Genomic DNA, 20,924 nt, shown 5'->3' on the forward strand with positions numbered 1-20,924 from the left:
TTCTCTTCTGTATTACTCTCCAAATCCTGCTCTCAGCAAACTCTAAAAGCACGTACCTTTGGCTTACACATTTCTTGAAATGTTTATGGTCTATTTCCTCCAGGATTAGTCTTCAATCTGCTATCTATAGAGAGCTGTTCTATTTTTTTTTCTATACCTACCCTGAGGGGAAATTATGGCTCTCCACCAAACACTGCAGCATCGCCCCCTCTCCCCCAAGCAGACACAATTACTTAAAACACACAACATGATCTTCTTTATTTAATTGTTTAATCAGTTTACATTCCACAACTGACAGATTATTTATTTTATTTTTTTCCATGAACAAGTCATTGAATTAATTACCAGACACTTTTTTTTTCTTCGATCGATGGAAAGACGATATTTCTGCCAATTTGAAAAAGAAAATTGCAAGATGGAGTGTCAGTGAAGTCCCCCAAATGCTCTCTGCTTCCTCAGTCCTTGCAAAAATCACGGGAACCTGGTAATTTCCCTTTTCATCCCCCCCCCCCCCCCCCTTCCCACTTCCCTGTTACATTCACCTCTCCGAAGAGTACAATCGTTTCGAGATCTGGTTTGGATCACCTTTCCTGTAATTAATTAATTATGAGAAGTAACAGACAGCACAATAGAGCTGATAAGATGTAGCATTCTTGTTAAGATGAAACAACACATTTATTCACATCGTATCAGAATGAATTAACAGAATATTTAATCTTATTTTAGCACCAATAACCACAGGAATTTGCTACCTCCCAGGGCAGAGGCGGTGTTGGAATCCTGCAGTACACACCACTCCTTGTCTAACCAGTCGGAAAGCACTAGGCAAATGAAGGGTAAATTTGTAGAAATCTATATTGACCAAGCAATAATCTGGTGGACCATAAACACTCCAGGTGTTCGAGAGTTTTGTCAGCTATGATCCCTGTCTAATGACCATATAGAAAACATACTCACCAAAGGGGCTCATTTTCTTTCGCTTGGTAACACAGGACTCAGAATGTTCTATTTTAAATGAGTTAAATCTTGTCATACTGGCTCTTTGAAATGCTTTGAGTACGCCCAGGGGTGGCTTGCTTGCATTTTATCCTGTTCTCTGTGCTAAGATCTTGGAAAACTGTCTTCTTCCCCACCCACCCCCACCCCACACAAAAGAGGTTTCTTCGCATCTGAGGAAGGTCTCTAGTCAGGGAGGACAGATAAGCAGTGGTGGCCTGAGTCCCAGTGCAAAGGACAGAATCTGTCATCACCACCACCTCCTAGAAAACCCAGTCTTGCCTGTGGTCACTGCTCTCTCCAGCGGATCCCCTTTTAGCACTTGACTTAAAGATACAAATGTAAGGAAATTAAGGGGCTGAAAGGAACAGCTCCGAATATTGGTGAGATGTTCTTAGCAGGTGATTGGACTAGATGACAAAATGGTGTGTTCATTATTCTTGACCAAGAGGAGGCCTGTCTAGCCCCCCTCACCACTGTACGATAAAGGGCATGTGCATAGGGATAAGTTGGTGCTCTCATAGCTGAAGAAAGTGACCTGCTCTAGCCTCTAGAACTTCGAGGAGTCATTGGCGCCATGCCCAGGGGCAGTGCTGACACCCTGTGGGGCACAGGTGACTTGTATTTGACAAGCAATAGTCCTCTCTGACTAAGCAGGTGAAGCAGAATTTCAGGGGTTAGGATAGCAGACTGGCTGCCCCTGCTGTGCTCTACTCTGGGCCAACGCCAACCTCTGGCCTCTATCACCTGGGAGACCCGAGTGACTCATGGGGGAGGGGGTCCGATTAGACATCTTAACAAAGAGTCTCAATCTTTGCTGTCCTATATGGTAGCCAGGTGCCATGTGTGGCTGTTGAACACTGGAGATGTGCCTGGTCCAAACTGCAATGCTTTCTAAAAATAAAGTGCCCATTGGATTTCAAAGACTTCATTAAAAGAAAACGGATGTAAGATATCTCAGTAATGTTTTATATTGATTCCACGTTAAAATAATAGTTTTGGCATGTTGGGTGGAAACATGTGGTAAAATTACTTTCAACTGTTTATTTGGACTTTTAAAACTGGGGCCACTAGGATATTTAAAATTGCATATGCGGCTTACATTCTATCTCTGTTGGACAGCACTGGTCTAAATTGCCTTCCTGACACCGGTCCCGGAGTGATGATCACTGCGGACCATCAGAAAGGAGGAAGGCTTGGATTACAGGCCCCACCTCAGGGCACCTCATCTTCTCAGTCCGAGGGGAGGCACCTCCTTGTGCTGTAGGATTCCCCGTCCTTCTTTCCTACTTCCTGCTACTTCCCTGCCTCTCAGGGCTTCCTGTTTCATCCCTGCCATGCTGAGGATGCTCTGGTGATTCTCCCATTACCCCTTCCCAAAGCTTTCTTTATCTTACCTCCATAGGCAACTCACGTCTGCTGCCCATGGCCCGTACCCCACCACCCACCAGGGCTGTCTCCCTTCTGCTTGGCGGCATCCCTTAGCCAGCCTCCCTGCTTCTGACATCACAAGCCATGTTTGTACAGTGAGTCACAGATTACAAAGCAATTCACAGGCACCATCTCCTTTGATACTCTCCTACCCCAGCTGGCAAAACTCCGTCAGGATAGTAAAATGAGAATGGCAAAGTGGGTGGGAAAAGGCATCTGAGAACAAAAAGGTAGATCAAAGGCTTTGGACTGGAGCACAAACTGGCTGTTAGCTTGAGGTTACTTTCTGCGGAGTGAGAGGGGCAAGAGGAGCAGGGAATAAAACTCTCCAAACGGACCTCCAGGGGGGAAGCACACGCACCTGCGTGGGCCGAAGCCTCTAAGGATAGCAGCAGAATGGCCAAGGAGACGTGGTGCCCCAGGGGCCCCAGGAGCCCCCTGCTCCCCATTTGGCTGAGAGGACACAGAGACAGTGAGGTAACAAGACTCGCCTGAGGCCCCCCGTGAGCCAGTGACAAAGCTACGAATGCGAACTCAGGATCAGGTCTTTGTGGTGACCTTTGCGATGACCTTTGCCCTTCAGACTTGGATGACTTGCTTTGACTTTCTGGAAAATATATTTTACTTTAAAGGCAAAAAGCTTTAGAACAGAGGGTCCCAAGCAGACACTAGTGACTGTCAAGAGAAGCAACCAGAAAAGAAAAAAACAAAAAACAAAAAAAACAACTCCTGTGCCAACGGCTTCCTTCCCTTCAAATCCCACCTGGAGTCAGGATTCTAGGGCAGTCTACGTAAGTCCTCCAAAAACTGAGGGCTACGTCAATGCGTGTGTCTAGTCTCAATACCCTCCCCCTTATTTTCAGTTTCCACTTTTATTTGTACATTTTTACAAATAGTCTTAGATCTAAAACAGTCACACCATGGGTGGGAGTGGGAAAGTAGTTTGAGAATGAGTTAGTGAAAGCTCCCTATGTGAAAGGCATCATCACATCCACAACGACACAGACACACCAAAACATTCAGGCTTGAGAGGGTCTCCAGGCGATGAGGAAAGAAGGGAGAGGTTTGGCCGGAGGGAGTCAGGGGAGACAGGAGAGAGAGACACAAGAGTTCCCCAAGGAGCAACACTCAGTCCTTGGAAATGAAGAATAGGATTACAGTTGCCAAAGTTTGCATCTGTCAAAGTGAGGCCAGGTTTGAGCTACCACTGTGCACCCCTCCATGCTTACACCCAATTTTCTGCTTCTCAAGAGTGAACAAACACCCCCTGTGGTTGGGTAGTCCCCCCCATTCTTGGTTGGGCCCTATCCTTATAGTGAGCAAGGACTTGGACTTCTCTTAGAGAAGGTCTCACTGTAACATTGAAACCAGATCCCCTGCAAAGCACAAAGTATGCAGACCCTTTTGGAAGTGCATTCTTGTCTAGAATCTAGGATTCAGTTTTTCCCAAATAGGATCACACCCAGAACATCTCCTAGTGCATGCACCATCCAAAGGACTTCCTATGAGCACCCATATGCTTTTGATGAAGCCATCTGCTTTACCAACTGACAAGAGAAAGAAGATTCCAGTTCTTTGAAACTGGTTCCCATCTTAAACTTAAAAGACCATTAAAAAATGTTTCAGACCCTGATCTGTTCCCACTGCTAGGGCATGTACAGCCACAAATCATGTTTGAAGAAAAGAGAAAAAAAAAAGGCATTGACCCCATGCCTTGCTTAATAGTTAACTGTGTTAGCTCATATATGCTACTTGCTTCAGATGGTTTACTCATTCCGTGACCTCTGGGAATAATCGAGAGGGATTAAGAGTGCCCTTTGCAAAATTGGCTTTGGACAAAAGGAAGGAAGCCTGAGAATGGGTAAATTAAGGAGCCAACCTCTGTGAGGGACTCGAATGATAAAACAATCCCACATGCTGAAGCTGTATTGAACGGCCCTATCTGGTGGCCAAGATGACCGCTCACTCCCAATTGTCCTTCCAGCAGTGAGGACCAGACATCACACAGAAGAATTCCACATGATGGGGGCTCTGCTGCTGCAGGATCATTTGAACAATGCGTAATTTATGTGACACGTCATGTTTGCAAATCACTTTGCAATTTCCTTGTCACCCTTAATATACCATGAGGTAAAGTGTTATCACTATCCTCATTTTGTGGATGAGGAAGTTCAAGTATGGAGAAGACACAGTGCCCAGAGTCACAAATCATTTAGTGCAGAGCTGAAATGAACTTTACAGTAACTGCACTATAGATGTGCAGCTTAATTAGTGAGTTACTCTGGCTTCAGTGCTCTTACACCTATAATTAGGTTGAGAAAGCACTCGAAAGAAAGAAAGAAAGAAAGAAAGAAAGAAAGAAAGAAAGAAAGAAAAAGAAAGAAAGAGAGAAAGAAAGAAGAAAGAAAGAAAGAAGAAAGAAAGAAAGAAAAAGAAAGAAAGAAAGAAAAAGAAAGAAAGAGAGAAAGAAAGAAGAAAGAAAGAAAGAAGAAAGAAAGAAAGAAAAAGAAAGAAAGAAAGAAAGAAAGAAAGAAAGAAAGAAAGAATGAAAGAAAGAAAGAAAATACCAAAGCAGGAATCTTTTTACTCTGTTCTGCTCATCTCTAAGCTCTGGCACTGACTTTTTCAAAAAGTCTCTCTGTGGTCTTTCGGGGCTCAGAGCCCTGTGCTCCTTCTGTTATGAACACAGGGTCAAGTCCATGCAGACCAGTGCGGTTCTGCGGGCTGGGACTACATTCCTAGCCCCAGTTGCCAACCCAAGACAACCACTGACCGTGGAAGTGCTGGGGCTGTGACCATCATGATGCCCCTGAGTGATGGAATTATAAACAATCCTTTAGTCTTTTTTTTTTTTTTTGTACTTTATTTTTCTAATTTTCTACAGTTTCCTATTGTTCAGAAAAAGTAATCCAACAGCCAATAACAATGTAATCTATGAACTAACAATAATGTTTTAGGAGACATTTTGCACCATGGAGGCATCAATGGAAAGAGTGCAAACAAAGCCCACCGAGTTGACTGCTTTGAGAGACACCAGAATCTTTTGTGTCTATCAACTCAGGTGGGCTTGTTTAAAAACCTGTCCCCTTACTTTATTGGATACCAGCTAGAGGATGGCATGGAAGCCAACCTGCCTGGTATGCACCCATGATTTCTAAACACAGTGAAACCCCTCTCACTATGACTCATCATATTTCCCTGGAAGGGGCTGGATTTGTCCACTGGGATGGTCAGCCCCTGGAGTGGAAGGAAAATTCTCAGAAAAGGCAGCTTCCCTTTAGCTGTAAGAATCAGCCAAGCAACCCACACAAACTACCCCAAAGATGACCAGAGTGTATTTCTTCCCGCTCTCTCCCCTCAGATACTTGAAAACCAGTTAATTAATGCTCCCAGAATATGTCAGGTGAAGACAGAGTCAATGGCTCTGGGTATTGTACTTGATTTCATTATTCTGAGTCTGACTCAGGTGGGCAGCATTAGGGATCTAAGCAGCACATCCCCCATTAAATCAGAACTACACATGGTTCATTTGAGATCTCTTCTCATGACTGTGGATGACTGTTATGAGGTAGGGCCCATCCATACTCAAGAGTTCCAGGATATTGTCTCCCCTTACAAAAGGAAGGGAAAACACTGTTAGGGGATACCACCCCCCTCCCAACAAGAGAAGATGCCAGAATGGGCTCAGGGTGCTGCATATGGACATGTGATCAAGGAAGGCTTTGTCTTTATTTGGTGGAGATGTTGAGTCTTCCTAACTTTATGATCCCTGAAGCTGAAAGGATATAGTTATTGAAAGGCTTTCAGAAGGATTGAGGCTGGAATAGGCACATTAAAAAAAATTCTGTTTTATATTTTTATGCCAGGAAGCCACTGATCTCCTCTGGAAGCCCACAGCCACAACAAATGAGGAAGGGGGCTACTTGAAGAGTATGAGCGTCTCCAGAAACAGATTCCTAAACTATTCTAATTGATCAACTACTTTAAATTGATGCAGAAAGAAAGTGGAAGTGAGTGGAGAGAGAGAGGAAAAGGAAACACGAAGAAACCAAAGCTCTCAAAGTAGGGAGAAAAAGAGATAGGACCTCTTCCCAGGCAGACACTCCACTTGCCTGAATCCTCAATCTCATAGGGTAAGGAGGGAAATGAAAGCCGCCTCGCACAGAGCTCAGAACACATACATGGTCAGAGACCTTGCATGCACAATCTGTAAGAAATTAAACTTGACCTGGGGTCGGGGCTGGGGCTTTAATGAGGCTGCTAACCCTAAATCCCATCAGAAGGTTGGGTTCTACTTTGACTTGAAATTGGCAGGGGCTCCAGCCTCCTTCTCCTTCTCTGCCCCCTCCTTCTCCATCAGCCAAACCACTGCACCAGTGATAGTGTGGGGCAGCAGGTCTTAACCTGGATCCCTATGTTGGAGGGGTCAAGGTCACTGGGGAAAGGACTTGCCGTGTGTATGGGGCTTCCATCCTGGTCATGTGGCTTACGCTTTGAATTGGTCCCAAGCAGGATCAGACCTCAGCATGTATCTGTTCCTACCCAGCCCCACTACCAAAGCAGCAGCTCAAAGCTCCTGTTTTCCTGATGGTGAGTTAAGCCCAGGTGGTTGACTTCTTTCTTAGGAATCTCTTAACACTTCAGGAAAGTATTGAAGGGACACAGTAAGCGGTATTAAGGATCGATCATAAAGATGAGTAGCTGGAAAGAGTGGCTGATCCATTTCTGGCAAGCATGGGATTTAAAAAAAGAAGGTATAAATAGTCACAGGCCGGTGAAGCAGTATCTTCAAACATGGCTACTTAAGAAAAGTTTAAGTGATAGCAAGTTGCCCCCTTTAGAATTTTTTTCCCCCATTTTCCTGCTGGAAAACAGCTGGAGTTTGGGTCTGGCCACAGACAAGTCCTCTGGCCTCAAAGAGATGCTCGTGGGCCCCTGCCTCTCCCTGCTGGGCAGAGCCCACTCAAGATACTTGGCAGGAAGACACAAGGCCTCTCAATCTGAGCTGCTTCTCACTCTTGCTCAAGCCCTAGTATGCCTAGAAGGGGGAAACGCAACTCGTCAAGGAAAAAATTTTAAAAATTCTGTATACAATAGAAAAATTGGGTTTTCTTGAAAATGAGTTCTCTTCCTATAGAATAAACCCTTTATTTTAAAAATCCTTAGAAGCCCAATTGGAAGGTACTAGCATTTCCTGCTCCACACCTTACCCCTCATCTCTCAGCACACCCATACAAGAGGCACACACACGAGATCTTTTGCAGAAGCTGACCAATGTCACTGGGAAGGAAGCCTTGAGTGGTATACCCACAGCTGCATCCAGGTTATATTGACACAAACACACAGAAAATGCACCAGAGAGCTACACTTTTACAGAGACCCTCATTCAGGCCATTCATGCACATGGGATGTCCTATGTGGATGTGCATTACACACAGACACACACACACACACACACACATACACACACACACACACACTGTCCAAAAGAGCAGATGAGGAGGCAGGCAGGACTTGTAGCCTTGTGGGTGGAGGAGGGAGAGGTGGTTAGTGGGTGAGGAAAGGTGAGGACTGGTAGGAAGACAGATCAGAAGACAGGGAGATGGAACAGGTGCTTGGACGGGAAGGAAGGCTATTGAGCTGTTGGCAAAGTGCCCAAAGCACATTTATTTATGAAGCAACTGAACTCTCAGCTACATGCTTGACCCATGACTGTACAGCCTAGGGATTCACTTTTTGCCTCCCCAAGGCTGCTCAGCTGCAGCAGGGTCACCGAGGTGATGGTCAGCTGCTCCTGCCCACTCTTCCCAGCAGACTCTCATCCCTACAGCTTCCACGACTCTGGCTGACTTCGTGGTTTGCCAACACCTGCAGGGCCAATTTGCTCAAGTGAGCTTGAGACACTGGGCTGGATTTGTGCCACCTCTGTTTGGGTGCTAGCCACTAAGACGGCTATTTTGGGATGCATGGCCTTGAATATCAAGAGGAAAAGGAAGAAGATGGAAAGAGTCAAGAGTTCTCCATTAATTTACACAATATCATACAAACTCGAGCCCATGGGACATGGAGGTGCTTTCTCTGCATGGGACCCATTTTCTTTCATCTGTACAGAGGTTGCCCCTAGGAAAGGGGTAGATGTCCAGTGACAAAGGACAGCTTCCATGATGGGGAGTGAAGGTCTGGTTTGGTATACGTACTTGTACAACAGCAACAGAGGCAACGTCCCTTCTCCCTCCTGAACCGTGTTCCCCCTCTTCTCTCATGGCTTTTGTGCCCAGCTTTGTCTTGAACTTCCAGATTTAGAGGACTAAATCCTGTGGCATCCCAGAACTGTGACGTGACGGACCATGGGGCCCTCGGCCCAGTGGTTTTGTTCTCGGTTCTGCTCTCTGGGAATTTCAGCTGCACATACAAATAATAGAAAAATGCAACACAAACAATAAAACCCCACACTCAGGGAACATCCACCACACACACACACACACACACACACACACACACACACACTCCAGGGATCTGAAGCTACGGAACGGGCACCCGCACTGGCTTGGCCCTCGTTATTCTTCCTTGGTCTCGGGCCTCCGGCCTGGGCCACGAAATGACCACAAATGATGGAGACAACAGTCATGATGCAGTATTTCCATTTGAAAAGGTGAAAAGGGGTAAAGGAATCCACCGGGAGTAGTCTCGCACACACGCACACACGCATGCACGCGCACACGCGCACATCACAGCGTTACTCCGAGGCTCCGATCTGCCCTCGCAGGAGTGCAGGTGGGGTCAGGGGCAGGGCGGCCTCTTGTTTAACTGAGTGTAAGGCAGCTGGAAGGTAAGACTGGGTTTTCTGAGCATCCACTGAAGTGTCCTTTTATTGACGTGGATCTTGCCTCTCAGCACATTTGTTCTCTCCCCCTTCCCACCTCTACCACTTTGTCCAAAAGTTTGGCAACAAAGAGAAAACTTTCTTGTCGGTCGTTTTCTCCTCCACGTCTTGCGTGTCGCTGGTGGGTCAGGGAGGGAATCAGAACAGGAAGATCAGGAGAAGTGGTTCTGCAAATGACCTCAAAGATCTGGTTACATTCTACGAACTAAGGGCTTCGTTTCTCTGCGGTATGATCGGTGTTGGGGTGGTGTCCTCACTGCTGGCCCCACGGACGGCACCTCCTCTCTGTTTCCGTGCCGCTTCAGAACACTGGCACTGTCCCTTCCCTGCCCGTCACCCCATCCTCATGAGTGACAGGAATCAGGACGCTATCACGGGTGGCGATGTTCGTTCTGTCTTCAAGACACCATGGAGCCAAAAGTTAAGAAGTGATGGAAGAGCCACATGATGGGAATGCTTTCCCCATCTCGGTGATGAGGCAACACAAAGTCCAACGAGATGCGGGTGCCTGAGCCAACTCAACTCTACCTTGGCACTGGCATCATCTTGAGTTAGTTTTGTTTTATATATGTATATTATATATATATTTATATATATATATGTATGGGTTTGTTTTTTAGCACACTGTCCCATTCTCGGGTCTGGATTTAGGGCAGTTGGTCCTCGGGACAGGTTGGACAGAAGGGGCCAAGGTACAGAAGAATCCCGAGATTAGCGTGAGGCCCAGGCCCCCCCATGCACAGAACATGGACCATCCATAGCCGTGGCTGATGTCATCGGGGAGTCCATACAGGTAGCGTGGGTAGCGTGACAGCTCGAAGTTGATTCCGGCCACACAGGTGCACAGTGAAATGATGCAGAAGGTTCCTGGAGGGCGAGGGAAGGAACAGGGGGGTAGGGTGAGGGAGAGGGAGAGAGAAAGAGAGAAAGAGAGAGAGAGAGAGAAAGAAGTGAGGTTGACAGCATTTTTCAATTCTCTCGAGTAGGAAAGATGAGACGACCCAGGTATGACCCAGGTACGAGTCATCTGTGAACGAGATCAATATCTGGAAATATTCACAGAGAGGAGAGTAGCGTGAAGAGATCACGGCTTCCTCGTTCTCCAATAATTGCCCAGTCTTGGGAAAACTTGGCAAGTCTCTCCTGTGGGAAAATACCAAATGAGTATCACAGTAGAGTCTCACGTGGGGTGTAGTGGGGCAGAAGAGGATCAATTCATTTTTCTAAAGCAAGGAAGATTCACTGTCTTTCTTGGGAAACACAGAAAACACCCCTGCCCCTAAAGTAGTTTGCTACTTATTTAAAGAGAAAAACTCTATACTTTCCTATATAAAATGTTCTTATACAACACCAGGTTTGTCTTTAACCCATCCATCAGCAAGTCATCCCGATCTTGGGATTCCTTTTCCTTTTGCTGCAAGACAACATTCCGCAAAGTGTTCTCCACGGAACACTGACCCTGGGAGATATTCCTTTACTAAGGGGCAGTGGAGTCAAAATCTCCAGGAAACTCTATATGCGATTTCTTGCCCATGAAGATTCATCACCCACAGTAGCATGAGCTCATGTGTCTAACCTAGTCTTTTTTTTTTTTTTTAAGATTATTTATTCATGAGAGACACAGAGGGGGCGGTGTGGCAGAGACCCAGACAGAGGGAGAAGCAGGCTCCACGCAGGGACTCATGGACTCAATCCCATGGGATTGGGACTCAATCCCAGATCCCAGGATCACACCCTGAGCCGAAGGCAGATGCTCAACCACTGAGCCACCCAGGCGTCCCATCTAACCTAGTCTTATGAGTATTTCCAAAACACACTGAATGATGGGACCTCCACTAAAAAAAACCAAACAAACAAAAAAAGACTCCTAGTGACCTTCAGTGAGAAGGAGGTTGCTTTAAGAGAAAGAATGTTATAAAAATGCATAGACTTACAAACCCATTTGTAACCATTAGAGATATGCAGTATACCCAAATTCAAGAGTTCAAGAGCAGAGTCTCCTGTTCCTTCTATCAGCACCGAAAGGGGAGGGAGGGCCCGTGAGTCTGAGAAGGCTGGGTTGGCTCGGCAGAGGAGGGAGAAGCATATATTTTTTTTAAGGGGGTGGGAACAAGAGGAGGGGCATTGTGTTTATATGTATTATAAGACCTCCTTGGCTTCCTGAGGGCCAAGTTTCTTTAAGATCAGACCTTATCTCTTCCAGGCCTCAGGCCCATGAGCATGTGACAGTTTTAATGGCCACAGTGGTAGCAGTCGTACCTAACATTTATTAAGTGTTGTGTGCTAGGAACAGTTAAGTGCTTAACATGTATTGAAACTGCAATCCTTTAAATAAATCTATGCAGTAGGTTATATGATTTTTTTTTAGTAGGTTATATGATTAGCCCTATTTTGTCCCTATCCCTATTTAGTTGAAGAAACTGAGGCCCAGAGAGATTAACCCATCTGTCGGAAATTACACAGGAAGTAACTGGTAGAGCCAGGCTACAACCTCAGGCACGATAGTGTCAGAGTGTGCAATCTTCTTCTCTGTGCTAAGACTGGTGTCATGCAAGGGTGGGGGGGGGGGTCCCTCCTGTTTTGCACCTGGGTTCAAGATGATTCTCCACCACTCAGTCTAGGGTAGGGTAGTTTGGAGTCTGGATGGCTTGTTAGAGCAGAGTGCTGGGCCTACTGCCATAGTTTTTGGTTCATAGGTCTGGGTCCGGCCTGTAAATTTAGATTTTTCTTTTTTAAGATTTTATTTATTTTAGAGAGAGAAAAAGAGCAGGAGAGAGCAGGAGAGATCACAGAGGCAGAGGGAGAGGGAGAAGCAGACACGCCATTGAGCAGAGAGCCCAAGGCAGGGCTCGATCCCAGGACCCTGAGATCATGACTGGAGCTGAAGGCAAGTACTTAACTGACCGAGCCACCCCAGCTCCCTAAGAATTTGGATTTTGAACAAGGTCTTGGGTGATGCTGATGCCACTGGTCCAGGGACCACACTTTGGGACCACTAAGTCAGGAAAAAGGTTTTATTAGAGAAAGGTGAAACTTAATATTCGAAAGTTCAGATGACAGAGGAAAAAATTCACACGAGCAATACATGCGAAAAATGCTCAATTTTGCCAGTATCCAAAGACTTGAAAAATAAAAACATAGTAAGACAACATAATCAAATCAGCTGAGTTTTTGTTTTTTGTTTTGTTTTTTGATGATTATTTCCAAAACTAGTGAAGGAGCAGTAAAAGGGACCATCCCACGGACTCCAGAGCACGTGTAAGCTGGTGTTTCCTTCCAGGAAAAGTGATCCTCAAAACATTCGTACCTGAAATTTAGTGACTTCCTTTTAGATTAAGAAAGGAACTCCAGGGATCCCTGGGTGGCGCAGCGGTTTGGCGCCTGCCTTTGGCCCAGGGCGCGATCCTGGAGACCCGAGATCGAGTCCCACATCGGGCTCCCGGTGCATGGAGCCTGCTTCTCCCTCTGCCTGTGTCTCTGCCTCTCTCTCTCTCTATGTGTGTGTAACTATCATAAAGAAAGAAAGAAAGAAAGAAAGAAAGAAAGAAAGAAAGAAAGAAAGAAAGAAAGAAAGAAAGAAAGAAAGAAAGAAAGGAACTCCACCCGGGAACAAAGAGTTCGCATCAAGATGTGTGCGTGGTGAAGGGTGCCTCTGTGACGTGGCTGTTGGAGGGGGAGCCTGATACCTGGTGAACACGGCTCCTCGAGCTGAGAGGTCTGAGCTTTCGACGGAGTGACTGAGGGTGTTGAGAACTCATGACTCTGCTCTGCATCCCCAGAGACCACTAAGGAGCCCGCTGCAAGGACCAGGAGAAGGGAGCTGGGGGCTGGCGTGGAGGGAGCAGGGAGTGACTGTTCGGTGAACGTTCCTTGTAGAGGCAACCGAAAGCCATGTGTCAGGGATGACCTGGGCTCAGGTGTCCCAGAAGTAACATATGTGTGTGTATGTGTGCACGCACAGGTGTGTGTGCCTATGTATGCACGCATGCATATGCGTGCGTGTACAAACGTGTGTGTGTGTAGTGACCACCATTATGCACAAATACATACGGTACCATCGTTGCCTTGTAGAACAGGGGTCCCAAACTTTGGGGAGTTACAAAGCAACCTAGTCCCTCTTGCTGCTCACTGGGGTTCAGACGGAATCAACAACAGTATCCACAGTGGGGGAGGTCCCACCTTGGCCCTGCGGAGTCAGAATCTCTTGGGGGAGAGGATAGAAATCTTTCGGTATGTATATATGTATGAATTTATAAAATATTTTATTTACTTGTTCATGAGAGACACAGAGGGAGAGGGAGGGACATAGGCAGAGGGAGAAGCAGGCTCCCTGCAGGGAACCTGATGCGGAACTGGATCCCAGTACTCCGGGATCATGACCAAGCCAAAGGCAGACGCTCAACCATGGAGCCACCCAGGCATCCCGGAAAGCTTTTGGTTTATTTAAAATTTGCTCAGATGGTTCCTATTCATCAGGCTGGTGAGACCCTTGGGTTAGGGCAGAGGGCCTGTGTGTAACCTTGAGACAGAGCCAGGGGAGGGGAGGGGCAGAGGTGGTCCAGGAGGAAGGGAGCAGCCTAGGGGGCATGGCCAAAGAGGAGGTGACAGCCTGGAAGTGCTGGCCCTAGTTGCAAATAATCCAAATTCAGACAAACCAGAGCTGGCCTGCTGTGCCTCCAATATGCTACTTTCACTACCTGATTTGGGAATCTGAGTGTGCAGATATAATTTACTAGAATTTAGATTTAGGACAGGAAGTGTGCGAGTGTGTGCGTGCATGCGGAGTTCAACTCTGAGCTGCCCTTGGGATGGTAAGGCCCTCCAAACCACGAAGTGGAGCCTCATAGAAGTTCTGAGCTAGAGGGGCACCAGAGTGGCTCAGTGGGTTAAGCTTCGGATTCTTGGTTTTGGCTCAAGCCATGATCTCAGGGTCCTGGGAATGAGCTCTGCACTGGGCTCTGTGCTCAGCATGGAGTCTGCTTGAGATTCTCTCCCTCCGTCTCCCTGCCCCTGCTCTGCTCTCTCTCTCAAATAAATGAATAAAAATCTTTTAAAAAGTTCTGAGCTAGAGCTGTGGACTAAATAATCATCTTATACACTTATATACACTTATACACATCTTACACACTGAAGCTCTGTGTATGAGGAGGTCACCCAAGGACTTTATATAAATCGTATCTACCTAGGATGCTTTTTTAAAAAAAATGGTGATATTTCTTCGGATCAAAAGGTGTGCTATCCTCCTGGTTAAATCCAGTGATTTGTTCTCGGGGAGGAGGTCAACCTGCGGAACTGTTGATTTTCCCAAGTTGCCAGTGGTTGCAAAAGCTTGCTATATAGGGCTTTAATGGCGTGTTCTGCAAGCAGAGTGGACAGGACGGAAAAGATGTGGTTGATAAATTGAGAGTAAAGAGATTAGGTCCGTGTGGACCTAATTACCAATTGCAAATGGCCCAGCTGGCTGACAGCATACATCTTGTTGTGTTACGTTAATGGGGCTAATTGGGGCTCTTCCTGCCTTAACTTCCCGTCAGTTGTCCTGTGACTTCGGAACCTGTTAAAATTTGTTAACTCTTGTCAATAATCCCTTGGAGGGAGGAAAACTTCTAGGGCCCCCATGAAAGCTGGCCCTGTGAGCCAGTCATCTGAGCAACTTATTCGGAAATGCCGTGTGACTAAGAGGGAAGAGTTGGAACAGGTGCTGGTAGTTTCCACATAACACTACTGTTCTCTGCTATGACCCAGGATTTAGGTTTTACGTACTTCTGCACTTGTAAATTCAAAATGTGTATTAGTACTTGGCAATGAAAATATGCAGGGGGCCTGGGTGGCTCAGTAGGTTAAGCAGCCAGCTCCTGATCTCAGGGTCCTGGGATCGAGCCCCACACTGGGCTCCACACTCAGCATGGAGTCTGCTTGGGATTCTCTCTCTCCCTCTGCCTCTGCCCCTGTTCGTGCTCAATCTCTCTCTCAAATAAATAAATCTTAAAAAAAATAAAGAGAAATGGATGTATGCAGGTATCTGGTGGATCCTTGATAAATGGATGAATGAATGAATAATGTGTTGCCATTGCTCCTGAGCAGCATCCTTGGACAACCCACCTCACAAGGGGCTTTGACGAGAGTCCCAGGGCGTGGAGGAGACGGAGGCAAAGGTGGGCGAGGACCCTGCCCGACCCAGTTTTCTCAGGTAATGAACTCAACACTCAGATCTGTAAAGTGGCAACTGACTGGGGGATGTGGGGTACAGAACACCCCCCATCCCTTGCTGCCACCACAACTCTCTGGGGTTCTCTGGGGGAACTAACACAGATTCTGAAAGCCTCTGTGGAAACTGTATCTGAGCTGAAGGATGGTGGCCTCCTCTTCCTTCACCCCAAGTACAATGTGAGGTTCTCCACTCCCCCCAAGCGGTAGATAGGAGTCTCTGAGGCTGGGTCTTTGGAATCTTGTCATTTTTATTTCCCGTGAGTACTTACTGAGACCTAGGTGAGGATCCAAGGAATCATGCACAGTCACATCTTAATAATTCCCTCCATGGCTTGGGGGTTGGGCCTAATTCCAACCAGACTCCAGGACTAACTGTAGTCACAACCTGGGAGTTAAGTGAAAAGAACTCTAGCCCAAGCTCTCCCCCTGGAGCAAGGCTCTGCTGTGTGCCCCAGACCCGGCTGTAAGAAGTGGCAGGTGTAATGCAGATGTGGGAGGCAGGGATGGCTCCCATATAGCTGTCACATCTAAGTGACGTCGGGTCTGGTGTGTGTGTTGGGGGTGGGGGGGAGCATCCCTGTGGCAGTAGCTCCAGGACACAGAACAGCTCATCCGCAAGTATCTGTTGGTGTTTATGTTTACGGTAGATGCTAGGAAGATAAAAAGAGAGTAAGATATGGTCCCTGCTCTTAAGGACCTTTAATAAAATCTAAAATAAAAAGATGTTTTGAAAAAGCTTATCATCTAGTTGGGGATATGAGACATCCATAAATGAAGAGTTGAGGATAAAGTAGAAAGAGCACCAGACTGAGGACCAAGAGGCTGGGGTTTAATGTCAACCCTGAACCCTGGCCCCTTTGGCTGGAAGATCAGAGGTGGAGCAGAGGGCTGTAGGGTCCCTCCCACATCTAGCAGTCATGGGGAGAAGGAGGAGGAACACCCAGTGGTAGGTGGTAAGGGTCAACTCTCTGCCTGAGACAATCAAGCTGGGCCAGGGAAGGTTTCCCAAGGAATCCCAAGGATTCTGAAGGATGAACAGGATTTCCCCCAGGTCGCACACAGAAGGGGGTCCTCCCCTGGTCTGGAGAGTGTCCCTCCTCCACCTTCAGCGCCCCCCCTTGTCCCAGAGCTCAATGCAGAGACGGCAAGGCATGCCTACGTACCACTGTCCTGTGCCTCTCACCTCCAAAATGTTCCCTGCTCTAGCCTAGTCCAGCGTCTGTCATTTCCCACCTGAGCTGCTCTAACAGGTAACTGCCAGCCTTGCCTCTGTCCTTGCCCCCAGAGAGTAGCCAGGGCTATTTTTAAAATTTCATCAGATCGTAATTCTCTCCCCAGCTCAAAACCCTCCAACAGTGTCCCATCACACTCAGGATGAAACCCACACTCCTGACCCGACTGGACCCTGCCTCCCTATCTGGCCTCATTTCTCACCTTGACCCCCTCAAATGTCATCCTCCCAGAGAGATCCTCCCCGGCCTCCTTCTAAAATAGTGCCTCCCCGGTGGTTTTCTGGCTGTTGTCTCCGCTCTGCCCCTGGGAGAGGGAGTAGAAGAGGCTCCCGCCCTCTCTCCTCTCTTTGGCCAGAATAGCCCCGCTTTCATCTGTGTCCCCACGAAATTTCATTTGAAGAAAGGAGTCCAGTGATGTCAACATTTCTGAAAAGCACCGGGCTTGTCCATTTGCAGGGGGACCTCAAGGTGTGCCATTTATAGGGACTGAGCTGTGGACAGCGAAGTCCAATGGCTGCTCCCACAGTTGCAGGTCTACACCTTTGGCAGGAAACACTAATCCGTCTTGGGGCACCCGGGTGGCTCAGCGGTTGACCATCTGCCTTTGGCTCAGGGTGTGATCCTGGGCTCCCAGGATAGAGTCCCACATCTGGCTCCTCCCAGGGAGCTTGCTTCTCCCTCTGCCTGTATCTCTCATGAATAAATAAATAAATAAAATAAAATAAAGCTAATCAGTCTCAATTCTCATTGCTGCTGGTGCTAGAAGGGGCCTCGGACTCCTAGTCAGCCCCGCCCTCCAGGCAGCTGGCTGGTTGGAAGGAGAAGTGACATCTGACTGCCCTTCCCTGTGCCAGGACCCTCCATCCCGTGACCCTTCCCTGTGCCAGGACCCTCCGTCCTGTGAGCCCTCCCTGTACCAGGACCCTTCACCCCATGAGCCCTCCCTGTGCCAGGACCCTCCATCCTGTGACCTTTCCCTGTGCCAGGACCCTCCGTCCTGTGAGCCCTCCCTGTGCCAGGACCCTCCACCCTGTGACCCCTCCCTATGCCAGGACCCTCAATCGTGTGGACTCAGAGCTCAGGAAGTCCAGCTCAAAGAGACAGCGCCACCCCATGGAGCTGCAGACTGAGAGAGCCTGTGCTGTAAGGCCCGCTGGACAGAGGCCTTAGGGTCCAGACCCCGGTAGGGTCCCCGCTGGCGAACCCCACCCGGGAGTGGGAAGGATGGCAGGGAGAGGGAAAACGTCAACATGATGCTTCCTTCTGGTTGCTCAAACCCGCCACCTGCTTCCCTCGAGGGCCCTCCCCACTGCAGCCCTTTTAGGACTCACAAGCACGACGTCACCCGGCGTGTGTCCCGTGGGCCCGGAGAGGACACGGCCCACCTGGCCCACCAGCTCCCCATCCACTCCTCCACATTGCGCTGTCCCTAACTAGCGCTTCCCGGGTTGCCAGATATTAGACTCCCGCCCCACGCCCCGAGTTTCAGCTTCCGGCTGCTGGTCCTCGTCCCCCTGCTTGGGATCCCTTCCCTCCGTCTCCAGCGAGGGGCTTCTCATCCGCCTTTTGTCTCTGCGGACCCGACGTTCCCAAGCTCTCGCCCCACTAACACCCCCCTGCGGGCGGCCTCACCCTCTTCTCCGACTTGAGCTACCACCGCTACTTGATTGATTCCTAGGACCCGTGATATCCTATACTACGTCATTACCATTATGTGTCCCCAGCCCCCAGGGACACAGCTGGTCAGGGTATTCCCCCGCTACCCGCAGGTTTCCAGCGCTTTCCCCATAAACCCCACTTCCCTTAAGCTCCTGACTTCTTTAGTCTTCCCAAATCCTGCCTCCCTAGTGGGGGGGGGGGTCATCCATCCTAGTTTGCCTGGCAGTTGGGCATGGGGGTGGGGCCCTGGAAGGTGGGATTTTCATCCCCAAACTGGGAAGTCCTGGGCTATGTGGGACTACCAGGCACCCTTACAGGTTCCTTCACTGTCCTCCTCCCCACTCTGGTGCCAAGCGATGGTACTGTGACCGTGACCAACTTACTCTTGCTTGTAAATCCATTTAACCATCATGCCCTCACCCGGTGAGGATGGAGACCTCAATGTCGGGAATGCTTTGCTCATGCTGAGAAAGGCCACGCTGGGGTTGCACTGTTTTGGGGGCAGCTAACTCTTGTGTCACCCTGAGATGTCACCAAGGAACACTTAATCGGCAGGCCCGCAGTGGTCCTACACCAGTGCCACCTTAAAACTCCATGAGTTTTAAGCCGATATTCAGAGTTCTGGGGTCAACCCCATCCCTGCTCAGCTCAGCACACTCCCGGAGCACAGGCTGCAGGTGTGTAAGGTGTGAGCAGGGCCTCCTGCGTGGCTGCTGCTATATTAGCACACACAGGAGGGGAGGGGAGGACGTGTGTCTCCACCCCCTTTAAGGATGATCAGAGAAGCCATTGGCAGTAACGCCCCAGCAATGGGCCCTGGGGAGAAAGACAGCATCAAAACTGAGGCCTCGGGATCCCTGGGTGGCGCAGCAGTTTGGCGCCTGCCTTTGGCCCAGGGCGCGATCCTGGAGACCCGGGATCGAATCCCACATCGGGCTCCCGGTGCATGGAGCCTGCTTCTCCCTCCGCCTGTGTCTCTGCCTCTCTCTCTCTCTCTCTCTCTCTCTCTCTCTCTCTGTGACTATCATAAATAAATAAAATTTAAAAAAAAAAAAAAAAAAAAAAAACTGAGGCCTCAGATGAGGCAGCAGAAATGCTCTTCCTAATTCAAGAAGCTGCCAGCCAGGAAACCGAGGCCCGCGAGAAGATTCTCACAGGAATCCAGGGCAGTTACATATTGTGTGCACAGGCACTCTCCCAAATATCTATTCCTTATGTGACCAAGTGGTGCCCAAAACTCCGCTGGAGTATAATTTCTGCAGCTTTCTAGGGCATGAAATCCATCTGCATGACATTTTCTGTTCCTGGGAATGAGGACTGACGTCTTGGTACCCCTGGGCTCTCACACCTTCGTTCCCTAGTCGCTCCGGGGAGAAAGGGCCTCTGTTCTGACCCCAGCCCACCCCGCGTGCTGCAAAGTGGTGACTGCAGACCTGCTCTTGGGGGTGTGCACGTCAGGGATGTCTGAGGAGCAGCTCAAGTCCTCCCTCAGACACTCCCCTGTTAGCCCCTCTCTCATCTTTAAAACCATAAAGAAGCAAATCGACAAACAGAAAAAGGATCCCTCCTCCTCCAATGGCAACTGCATCCTGGGAAGCTGATGTATACTAAACCCTTCCTTTGCTGAGATTAAATACCTCGGCAGCATTTAGCTCTCAAGAGCACTTTATAGCTTTGCTCAGACCTGTGTGGAATATAAATTACTGTTGAATTATACACCATTGCATCAGCAGCAGCCAACAGGCAGGCCACGTGGGGTTTTACATTCGAGGTGCCTGAGGGGTTCGTTGGGATGAGGCATGGAGCGGTGGTGACAGGCTCCGGAGAACACACCACAAGGCATGGTGCCCTGAGTTCGGACAAAACCATCCATCACTCTGCAAACTCTGCAAACGCTCTAGGCAGACACACTGCAGGAGTGCTGCCACGCAACACCCCCCTCCCTCCCCGGCAAGCGTGCGTGTGTTCCCAAGGTTGTGTCGACGTGCTACAAGGCTGCTCTATGTCTGGGCCCCAGTTATGCAACATCCCCAACTCAAGCACTGAAAGGGACTGGCCCATGCATACAGGTTGGCATCGGTCCTAAAGACAATGCTTCCAGATTCCTAACCTAGAACCTGGAGCCTTATGCTTTCGTTTTCAAATATCTACAGGGTGGCCACCAAATCTGAAAGCACTGGTGTCACGGACCGAATCGTGTCCTTGCAAAATTCCTATAGTGAAACCCTACCCCACCCCATGCCTCAGAATGCGACTGTGTTTCAGACAAGGCTGTCACAGAGCTGCTAAAGTTAAAAGGAGGCTGTTAGGGGGGAAGTCCCTAACCCAAAGACATACAAAGAGACACCAGACAGCTGCACACATAGAGGGAAGACCATGTGAAGAGACAGCAAGAGGGTGGCCGTCTGCAAGCCGACAAAGAGGCCTCAGAGGAGACAACCCCGTTGACGCCTTGATCTTGGACTTCCAGCCTCTGGAACTTTGTGAAAATACATTTCTCTTGTTTAAGCACC

At 48.5% G+C, this 20,924-nt stretch overlaps 1 protein-coding gene across 1 annotated transcript in view; it reads right to left on the reverse strand.

Moving 5' to 3' along the window:
* Positions 1-233: 233 nt before the first annotated feature.
* TMEM178B (transmembrane protein 178B) overlaps positions 234-20,924 on the reverse strand; it is a 342,516-nt gene continuing 321,825 nt past the window's right edge. The window contains exon 4 of the mRNA XM_072762859.1: positions 234-10,177. Within this exon, the coding sequence (XP_072618960.1) occupies positions 9,927-10,177 (251 nt within the window). The 3' untranslated portion in view covers positions 234-9,926. The remainder of the gene's footprint in view (positions 10,178-20,924) is intronic.

The sequence above is a fragment of the Vulpes vulpes genome, chromosome 7 (assembly GCF_048418805.1).
Source record: "Vulpes vulpes isolate BD-2025 chromosome 7, VulVul3, whole genome shotgun sequence".
Lineage (NCBI taxonomy): Eukaryota > Metazoa > Chordata > Mammalia > Carnivora > Canidae > Vulpes > Vulpes vulpes.